This window comes from Sminthopsis crassicaudata, chromosome 1 (genome assembly GCF_048593235.1).
Source record: "Sminthopsis crassicaudata isolate SCR6 chromosome 1, ASM4859323v1, whole genome shotgun sequence".
NCBI lineage: Eukaryota > Metazoa > Chordata > Mammalia > Dasyuromorphia > Dasyuridae > Sminthopsis > Sminthopsis crassicaudata.
In genome coordinates this window covers 546,589,233-546,600,634 of record NC_133617.1, presented here as the reverse complement: position 1 = coordinate 546,600,634, position 11,402 = coordinate 546,589,233, and the positions used below count along the sequence as shown (strand labels likewise).

At 33.2% G+C, this 11,402-nt stretch overlaps 1 protein-coding gene across 3 annotated transcripts in view; it reads right to left on the bottom strand.

The window, feature by feature from the left end:
- Positions 1-5,205: 5,205 nt before the first annotated feature.
- PRRC1 (proline rich coiled-coil 1) overlaps positions 5,206-11,402 on the bottom strand; it is a 45,108-nt gene continuing 38,911 nt past the window's right edge. For all 3 annotated transcript variants that reach the window (XM_074281983.1, XM_074281982.1, XM_074281984.1), the window contains 2 exons: positions 9,679-9,781; positions 5,206-6,563 (listed from right to left, as the gene is read on the bottom strand). In XM_074281983.1, coding sequence (XP_074138084.1) covers positions 6,354-6,563; positions 9,679-9,781 — 313 coding nt within the window. In that variant the 3' untranslated portion in view covers positions 5,206-6,353. The remainder of the gene's footprint in view (positions 6,564-9,678; positions 9,782-11,402) is intronic.

The window sequence follows — 11,402 nt, the reverse complement described above, 5'->3', positions numbered from 1 at the left end:
TTATCTATGATAAGATACTTCTGGGAATTTTCATTCTTGTTTCAGATGATCAGTAGATTCTTCCTATTTTCAATTTCCTTTTCAGTTAATAAATTTTATATATAATTTCTTGAAATACAGCATTTGGCCTCTTTTTTTTATTATTGTTTTTAGATAATTCAATAGGTTTTTTTTTTTTAATTTCTCTCTCCTAACCTGTCTTCCAGAAGTTTATGATAATATACGTAGACAAAAAAAGTTAAAAAAGTTTTTTTTCATGGAACTATTAACTTTCGTTTGATATATTCTAATTTTTAAGAAGTCTATTTCTTGGATATTTATCTGTGCCAAGCTAATAATTTTCCTATTTTCTTCCTTAAGTTTTCTCTCTTTCTTCTTTTACTATTTATTTAGTATGAGGGCTAGGTAAGATCCTTTTCTGCACTGTTGGATGGAATGTTCAGGCTTCATTCCTCTGGGTTCCTAATGCCAGTTTCAACTTCCTGCAATGTGTCTGCACTCAGATACTGGAAGGGATCATCTGACTGAATCTCTTGAAATGGGCTTTCTTTTCTGTCAAAATGAGAAATCCTTGATGAGGGTGCTGAGTGATTTGTCCCCCACCTCCAGCCCCTATCCTAAAGGCTTATTTGATCTGGATACTTGGTGGTTTCTATTTCCACCTCCTGCAGGGCTTCTTTAGTTAGGTCTTTGGGTGGTCTTACATCCCTCCAGAAGTCCTCCTGAGTAGGGTCTTTGATAGTCTTATTACTCCCTGCAAATTCCCTACAGTGCTGTCTTCTGTCTTTTCCTGGCTCATCCTCAGTTAGATTATAAAGTGTTCTACCTCCTGAGATTTCTCCTTTTAAAAGGAGAATGTTATAATCATTCTCCTGGGGTTTCTCAAACCAGGAAACATTCTGTTTCCCGTGTCTGTTGACTCACATTTGTGGCTAGATTTTCTAGCAGGACTCTTCTTTTATATTGTCCATAGCTGCTTTTTGTTTTTGTATAGCTATGGGCTATATAAAGGAGCTTACTGATGTTTCTCTTTGAATTTGTTGATCATTATTTTGAAGCTTTTTCTAGACCACTGTTTGAGTAAAAGTGGGAAAGTTGGATTAATTTGTGACTCCCAATTAGCTAATGGGGAGAGGACATTCTATCATCATCCAGAGATTCCTTTTTTTTCCTACAATATGCTTCTTCCATTTAAAAAATGAATTTAACTATGGGGTCAAAGAAAAAATAAAACTTTGCGAACTACATAAAATATTATAAGACCAAGACTAATGTAGGCTTAGTCCAACCACTCAAGTGAGGTTTTAAAAGGCATTAGCCTACATATAATGAAATCCAATTGAAGTATGCTTTTATAACAGGCATTAAAAATAAAAGATTAAAAGAATATTCTCTAAAAAGACACATTCAAAGTTGTTTTTTAAGAATAAAGATTATCTCAAAGGATATGAACAGACAATTTTCAGATGATGAAATTAAAACTATTTCCACTCATATGAAAAAGTGTTCCAAATCACTATTGATCAGAGAAATGCAAATTAAGACAACTCTGAGGTATCATTACACACCTGTCAGATTGGCTAAGATGACAGGAACAAATAACGATGAATGTTGGAGGGGCTGTGGGAAAACTGGGACACTGATGCATTGTTGGTGGAGTTGTGAAAGAATCCAACCATTCTGGAGAGCAATCTGGAATTATGCCCAAAAAGTTATCAAAATGTGCATACCCTTTGACCCAGCCATACTACTACTGGGCTTATACCCCAAGGAAATACTAAAGAAGGGAAAGGGACCTGTATGTGCCAAAATGTTTGTGGCAGCCCTTTTCATAGTAACTAGAAGCTGGAAGATGAATGGATGTCCATCAATTGGAGAATGGTTGGGTAAACTATGGTATATGAATGTTATGGAATATTATTGTTCTATAAGAAATGACCAACAGGAGAAATACAGAGAGGCTTGGAGAGACTTACATCAACTGATGCTGAGTGAAACAAGCAGAACCAGAAGATCATTATACACTTCAACAATGATACTGTACGAGGATGTATGCTGATGGAAGTGGATTTCTTCAACATAGAGAAGAGCTAAACCAATTCCAATTGATTAATGATGGACAGAACCAGCTACATCCAGAAAAGGAACACTGGGAAATGAATGTAAACTGTTATTTTTACCTTCTGAATCCAATTCTTCCTGTGCAACAAAAAATTCGGTTCTACACACATATATTGTATCTAGAATATACTGTAATATATTTAACATATATAAGACTGCTTGCCATCTGGGGGAGGGGGTTGGGGGAGTAAGGGAAAAAATCTGAATAGAAGTAAGTACAAGGGATAATGTTGTAAAAAATTACCCATGCATATGTAATGTCAAAAATGTTATAATTATAAAATAAAATAAAAATTAAAAAAAAAAAAGAATAAAGATTATCTCATTTCCCTTTTTATCACTTCTACATGCACTAAGATAGAAACTCCAGAAGCACATTCCATAGGCAGTAAAATTCAGCAATTTTGTAGCAACCAAGCAATTGAGCCTTTTGAGCCTTTTGAATGCAATAAAAAGCTCAACTGTATGGCAATCAGTTTTTTTTTTTTTTTTCTTTTCTGGGGCTGAGGTTAAGTGACTTGCCCAGGGTCACACAGCTAGGAAGTGTTGTGTCTGAGACCAGATTTGAACTCGGGTCCTCCTGAATTCAGGGCTGGTACTCTATCCACTGCGCCACCTAGCTGCCCCCAATCACTCAGTTTAATATTACTTATAGGCAATAAAGGCTCAACCATATCTTTTGATAGTCTTTCCCCTTTCAGACTAAGCCTTTTAAATTGAATTAGGTCACTTTGGGTTCAATAAGAAATTATGATAGAAGAGACCCAATTATAGTCACAAAAGCTGCAGATGCATGAGCAAGTTCTGGCTGTCAATGTGATGTCTCATCAATGAATTGACGCTAGCACAATCAGTAATATAGGGCTAGGGTCTGTCAGAGTCACAGCAAAAAACAGACAATTCCTAGTTGAAGACTGTGAAGAAGAAAATGCGAAAACTGGAGGTATCTGGAAATTAAAGTAGGGAGGGTATTGCCTAGTTTGCTTTCAGGAGCAGAAGCAGACTAGACAGAATCTAATCAATCTACAAAGGAATAGGTAGTAGAGTCTAGTCCAAACACAAAGTTCTAATAAAGAAACAGACTAAAGATATCAGTAAAAAGAAGAAAATGTTGGAAAAAAAATAGAATGAGAAGCCCCAAAATACACATGCACAAAGAATTACACTACAAATTCAAGTAGTACCTGAGAGAAAATAAAAACTTACCCATATATATATATATATATATATATATATGTCAAAAATACTTGGAATAGTCTTTTATTTCCTTAAATATTTATTTCCCTATTATCTTGATTAGAAGTTTTAAATTTTTTTTTGGAATAGGTAGCTGCCAATTTTATGTGAACTTTGGTACTTTGTAACTCCTGATCACCTTGCAAACTTTAAATTGCCCAAGAAGCTCTGGATTTTAAACATGATATTCCTGGATGTTTGCTTTTTGGAGGTGACCAGTGAATTCTACTTTCATTTTGGACTTTGATTTTAATAGATCTAAGCAGTTTTCTTTTATGATTTCTTGAATTATGGCATTTGTTCTCACTCCCCCCTTATCCCCAAATATGTTCTCTATTTTTGAACTCTTTTATAGGTCAGATGGTTTTGTTAGTAAATACTTTAGTTCTATTTTTTCAAGCATTTCTTTTTGTCTTATGGAAACTTTCCCCATTTGTTTCATTATTTTCAGGAAGGCTATTTGGCAAAGACTTGGTATCTCCTGTCTAAGCTACTTATTTTCATTTCCATTCTTTACTAAGAACTTATTTCATTCACAGTTTTTTAAATCTCTTGCTCCATTTCAACAAATAAGTCCTTGTGGTTAATTTCTTTTTCTAATCTGAGATTCTACTAGTAATTGCTATGAGTTCTATTCTTCTGTCTTCAATATCCCTAGATACATAACATTTCAACCCCAGTAACTGGTATCTTCTATCGCTTACTCTATTTTTATTCCTACTTTCTGAAGTGGGACGCTGTGTCAGGGCTGGAATCCACTTACTCTCAAGACAGCATCATAGCCTTCTCTGGTTCTATTTTATATCATCCCAGACTGGATACTGTCCTCCCTTCCATTGGTGTCTGTGCAGCTCAGAGTGCTTGACATTTCAGAGCTGCCTATAACCTCCTGCTCTGGAGTGTTGCATTCTTCAAGGCCTTCGGCAGTGGTTGAGGTCACAGGGTTGCAGACTCTCAGAGCTTGAAGAGCACTGCAAACTGTTTCCTACCCTTCCTATCTGAAATTTGTTGGCTCTCATTTCCACCACATCTGAAACTTGAGTGCTCCAGTTGTTCAAGTTTCCTTTTGGAGCATTCCCATCTTCATGCTCTCTGGAACACAATGTCACTCCAGGTGTCAAGAGGAATGGTTCACGATGGAGAATTCCAAGTTCTGTGCTTGCCCCCATTTTTCAACATGGACCCCTCATTCTTCAGTATCTGCAAGTTCCTGTTATGTTCCCCTTTGCTATCCAGAGCTGGATGAAGATATTCCCTATAGTATTTTTTTATGGATATTTTTTCCTAGCAAAATTCAGTCTAGTTTTTTTTTTTTTTTTAATTTGCTACAATTCTTCTGTGATATCTAGCCTGTTCTGTTCCTTCTTTTCACTAGCCCATTTTAAATGGAAATATCTTATTCTGTCTTCTTAGTATTTTTTAAAATAAGATCCCTAATATATTCATAGATAAGTAATGCTCATCTTCAATTTGGCATTTTCATTGCTTTGCATGAAATAAAAATTTCTTGCAAAAATTCAAAATAAATTGTATTTGGGAATAATATTTCAGTGCTAAGTATAATAAAAATGCTATAAAAACATTAATCTATAATGTTCAATTTTTACTTTTCAGGTAATATGTGGCAGAGGTATTTATTCCCACCTCTCTTAATGCCTAGGTTAAATACAAATTAAAATTATACTGCAAAATTGTGCTGGGCAAGAACTTCAAAAGTTGGTTGAAACTGCCATGGCTTGTTTTTCTAACATCAGCAAAGGGTAAGAAATATTTCATAAAAATTAAATAATAGCATATGAGAAATTGCTTTTACAAACTAGATGCACACATATGCATATACACAGTGAATTTATTTCATAAAAATCCATTTATTTAAATTTTGGTTTATTGTTGGCCAATGATGGCAAAATAGATTATTTGGGAAAAGAAAAAATTATCACCGTGTACAAATATAATGTACTAACAAATTGCATATAGTATAAAAAGGATCTTCTGAAAGTATCTAAAAAAGTAAAGGCAGAATGGTATGAGTTGAAAAGGTAGTGTTTAAAGCAAAACCAAAAAGTCTTGTAATTATTTTTAAAAACACAAATACCAATCTTATAATAGTAAAATATTCCCTGCTCATCAAACATTTTATTGAAGAATGGAAGATGTTAAGTGGAAGTAAAGAAAGAAAACACAAAAATGACTGCCTTACATCTGCAGGGGAAGCAATAGAATGAAGATCTATACTGCTGTGCAAGATGATTCTAGAAAGGTTTTTGAATTATAGGGAAGCAATTATTTTCAGATACTGAGAAAGCAAAGATTTGAAAAATCAAAAACAGCCTTTTGATGTTTAAGGGACAATTTATGATATGTCAAGATATGATAAGCACTAAAATAAAGTGGGATTTTTATTTGAAAAGCTATGTTACATGAGGCTCTATGAATCACTCAGCACAAAAAATATCTGATGTTTTATCAATGTTCATGAAAATGTCATTTTCATCTTGTGGTAATATAATGAGGAATTACTGAGCATCAGTCCTGAGATCATCCACAAATCAGATTTTTAAAAACTATGGGGAAAAAGGATTCATTCTGAAGTGAAATGAGAAATTAGCAACACTATAGACAACAGTAACCTCAGACACATAGATTTAGAGCTGAGAGGGACTTTATAGCATTATTTATCAATGGGCTATACCCTCTTAAAAAAAAAATCACCCAATTTAAACAAGTATATTAAATGTCTCAGCAAATAAATTCTCTTTTTACAAATTTAATGCTTTCAAACTGTTATAAATGCTATGGATGCTCATTTCTGAGAACTATGATATCTGAAGTTAGATTAATATATAATAAAATTACATTTGTTCTTTTTTCTAGTCAGAATACCAGGTAAAATAGAAAACTTGCAGAAATCATTGAAACTCTTCAATCAGAAGATATGATCTCTTCTTTAATATTAAACTATAGAAAAATGTCTCTGTACCCCAGACAATCTTCTCTCAAGTGGTCCTGGGTGGCAAGTGTTGCTTATACATGCCTGCAATTGCTTTGGCAGCGCTGTAGATCATTTGTCTCCGAGACATGCCAGTGAAAGCTACATGCCAATCAGTTCGGTTGATATGTACCAAGTTTTTCTCAAGCACTTCACCCACAGTTACCAAAAGGCCTGACCATTTTAAATTATAGTCCTCGGGGGTGAGATTTTGAGCCTGTGGAATAAAAAGATTAGCTGTTACTAATAACATTATTTAAAAGACATTTCTAATATATAAATAAATAGCTCTATTTCAGTCACAGAGTCAAAAAATGATTACTGGAAATCTTCAAACTAGAATAGCCAAATAACCTATGAAATAAACTTTTAAGACTGCCCACGAAACAAAACAGAAAAGCCTCCTATTTTAAAATGAAATTATCTCAAATTTAAGGGCTCCTTTAAAAGTACTACAATCTAATCAAGTTCTATTATTCAGTTTGTCTTAGTAGTATTCACCTTATATAAGTCAATTTTAACTTTTTTTTTTTTTTTTTTACAAATAGCACAACATCTATTCTATATAAGGGTAATATAGTATTGACAAGGGATATATTTTGGACCATTTCAAAGACTTGTTATCTTGTCACTTGAAGTCATAAGTTTAAATGGGTAGACAAACAGAGCTCAAAAACAGCATGTATTTTAGCCACATCATACATACTAGATTCAATCCCTGTGGGCCCTCTACATTGTCCACTACCACACCCAAGCATGTTTACAAGATAAGGGACCAGGAAAGCCATTGTTGGATGACAAAAAGATAAGAGCACATTTTCTCTCAGGATGCCAAATGCAGAATAAAGTTTACATTCAAATGTACAATAAGACAGAATGTCAGATCTATGAACTTAAAAAGCACAAGTACTAATACAACTACTGAATCTATATGATAGCAATTAAAAAAAGTTGATTAAAGAAGTATAAAGGAACTAACAGACATATACAAGACCAAGAACACAAATATAAAAGTAATCAAAGGATATGAATTGTCAAAAGAATTGTGAACTCTTTCCAGCCATATGAAAGAATGCTCTGAATTAATAAAAATAAAAGAAACTCAATCAATAATCAAATCAACCTCAAAGATTCATCTACACTAGGCAATATGGGAACAGTCAATGTTGGAAAAATTGTGGAAAGAAGGACATATTAGAACCATGAACTAAGCTAGTCATTTTAGAAAGAACTTTGGAATTAATTATACTGAGAAAGAGACTAAAGTGTTCAATTCACCCAGAATTTCCACTGCTAAGTTTATATGCCCAAAAGAGGGAAAAGACAGAGAAATCCTATCTATCAAAATATTCATAGTAGCTTTTTTTTTTTTTTTTTTTTTTTTTTTTTTTGTGGTGACAAAAAACTGGAAAAGAGAGATGCTTATCAAATAGTACTGGTACATGGATATAGTGGAAAAAACTGCCCTTGTCAAAAATTAGCTACAAGAATTCAGAGAAAGGAAATCTATACAATGACTACAACAACATAAATGTGAAGAACAAAGAACAAAACTACACAGGAAGTAAAAACTATGTGTGTAATGACCAAGCTAGGTCTTGAAGAAGAGATGAGAAAATATATCTCCCTTCTTTGCAGAGGTAGGACAGACTGTGGGAGTAGAAAACTGTATCAGATCATATCAAACTTGGCTGATTAGTTTTATTGAAGAAGTTTCTATTTTTGTTACAAGAGCTAGCCCTTTGTGAAGCAAAGGCGAAAGGGATATTTTTGCTAAAAAAGATAATATAGGGGAAAAAACAGCTGTCAATAAAAAAAAATTTTTTTAAAGAGAAGTTAAAATCAAAACTAAGCATTTACCTTATACCAAGCACACTGGCAGGTGAGGAAAAAAAATGTGGAATTAGTTAATATAAGAGGATCTATATGGTTATATCATTCTGGAAAGCACTTTGAAATTTTGCTGGAAAAAAAAAATTAAAATGCTATGGGATTCCATTGCTAGGCATATAACCCAAGAGGTTAAGATCCCATTTGTACCAAAACATATCAACTTTTGTGGTAGCAAAAAAACAGGAAAGAAAAGGAATACCCATCAATTGGAGGAGTGGCTAAAAAACTACTAAAACAAGAATATATTAGGATATTATTGCAACATAATAGTTAATATGAAGAATTCAAAAATGCATGGGGAAGATTCCCTTGAACTAATGCAAAATGAAGTAAGTTTGAAGAATGCCTACAAAAATGTAAAAAGAATAGCAACGAAAGAAACAAATTTTGGGTAATTGTAATGACCAAAGTTTTGACTCCAGATATATTTAGAAAAATTATTTCTTTTCGTTCATTATAAACATGCAGGATTATATGTGTATGGAACACGGACTCCTGTTAGACACAGCAGAAGGCTAGGTTGCTGAACTGGTTTTTGCCCTTCTTTGCTACTCTTTACTATGAAGGATGGTTGCCTTGGAAGAAGGGAGAAGGATATATTTAGAATAGAAGGTAAAATAAAAATAAAAGACATCAAAAATATCTTGAGAAACATAAAATGAGAAGAAAATTTTTAAAAAGAACTGACTCAATTATAATTCAAGTTTAATAAGTAAATGAACCTTTTCAATTTTAAATTTCTGATACTGACCCACTCAAATAATAAATGGTAATACTAACAGAGTGAGAGTAAGGCCCTATTCTATAAGAGAACATTTAAGTATACTGTCCTCCTATGATCATTAACATCAGCATCTTTCATGAATATCTTCACCTTTTGAAAGAAATTATAAGGGCTAGAGCGTAAATGATATATTTCAAAGATTGAAATATATTTAATTCTTTGACATAAGAGATTCTACAAAAAAACACAACATTGTAAGGAACTGGGAGCCAGGAGAAAGGAGCCAGAAACATAGTATCTTTTTTACCATAAAACAACTATACAATTACTATCATATCAGACTATGAAATATGCCATATAAGTACATATTATTCCCACTTTTCCATTAGATGATCTGAGGTAAATTGACAATTTCTAGACTATCGGCTGAATCATAATTGTCTACCATCTTTACTTGTTAAGTAATTAATTAGAATAGATTATCAAAAAATTAGTTGAGAGAACCATAAAAGAAAATCAAGTGAAGAAAGTAAATAAAAGAAATAAAAATAGGACAAAGAGTGAAATATGGAAAGTGCAAAAAATGGAGCAAGTATAAAAAGGTAAAGGACATCAGAGAAATTATACAGTTGAATTCCAGTAGTAAAAGTTAATTTGAGATAAAAAGTAGTTATTTCATTTTAAAAAAGGGACATTTCATTAAAAAAAAAAATACCTGCTGTACATATTCCAAAGGCACTGGTGTAGCTTGTGTAAATGTTTCTAGATGAATGCCATGGAGAGGATCTTCAATTATCAAACAGCCAATGTCAAACCATCTGCAATGCAATATATATATGCTGAATTATACATTTTAAAATCAGATCAATTAAGAAATCAAAATTCTTTTTAGTTATAACAAAAGGAAACTGATTAGATATTGATGTAAGGAAAATAAACCAACAATTAAACTGAGTATTATCTAATCTCAAGAAAACCAATAAAAAAAAACCCATTATTTTTTGTCATCTTTGCCAATTTGTTGCGTGTGAAGTAGAACCTCAGGTTTTTCACATTAGTGATTTGGAGCATTGTAGCTGTGAATACCTGGCAATTCTTTTAGCAACTATTTCTATCTTTTGATCACTTTAGACTAGTTATCTATAGAGAATATTTAAATTTTGGCTTATATGTCTTGGATAGCAGAAATCCCTACATCCATTAATTCCCCCCCACCCCCAGGGTCATGCAATTAAATTTATCTATTTTATCTTTTCTCATTCCAACAGATTTAAAAAATATATATTTTAAATAGATATTTTGGTTTTTACAATGCGTGTATCTGCCCCTGTATCTTTTCCCCTTCTATTCTTCCAGGGAACCATCCCTTAAAACAAATAATTATTTTTTTTAAAAGGGAAAAAAATTTAGCATTACTTTCAATGTTCTAACCAGGGGGTTCTCAAACTACGGCTCCTCAGGCCATATCCTGCTGAGGATGTTTATGCAGCCCGCAGGGTTATAGCAAATGGGCTGAGGGGCGGAGACAGTATGAGTTTTTGTTTTTACTATAGTCTGGCCCTCCAACAGTCTGAGGGACAGTGAACTGGCCCCATATTTTAAAAGTTTGAGGACCACTGTTCTAAATCTAGACACCAAAGGGGAAGAGGCAGAGGTCTCCACTTTTTTTTTTATTAGGAGGAAGTTTGTTATTTTTAATTCCATAATATTTAAGTTTGATGATTTTTGTGGCTATTCTCTTTATTTAAAGTAATGACAGTATTATGTATATTATTCTCCTGGCTATTTTTACTTAATTGTGAATATGTTCATGTATTTCCATTCTTCGCATCACGTTTTTCATTTTATTTTACAACACAATAATATTTCATTAGTTCCTGTGCCATAAGTAGTTAACCATTCTTGATCACTCTTAGTCCATAATACAGCTTGTGGTACAGAAGTGTTATTTCCCCTTCATTCCTACTTTTATCATATTAACTTTGATGTTCAGATCTTTTGTTCATTCAAATGAATTTTGTTATTATTTTATTGAGTAATTTTGGATGAAACCCTGGTTTCTGCAGAAATTCTTGGGTATTGGCTTGATTTTTAGGTGGTTCTACTTGGGTTTTGTCCTTAATTTTTGTGGACTCCATCCACAGTCTCTTAACAGGTAGTTCACTTCATCTCTTGCAGTGATCTTGACAGGCTCCAACCTATTGTTATCAATTAGACTGATAACAAGGCTCTTACAAAACTTCAGGTGCCTTATATGCCCAGGTGATGCCATGACTTTTTTCCTGTTGTGAGAATTGAATGCAGCATGAGCACTGAGAAACTAAGGTACTGAACTAGTTTTATGCCCTACTATGGTTCCTGTGAAACCCTGGACATGATGGAGGAATACAGACATTTTTCCTTTGGCTTTATCATTATTCCTTTAGGTGCCAAAACATA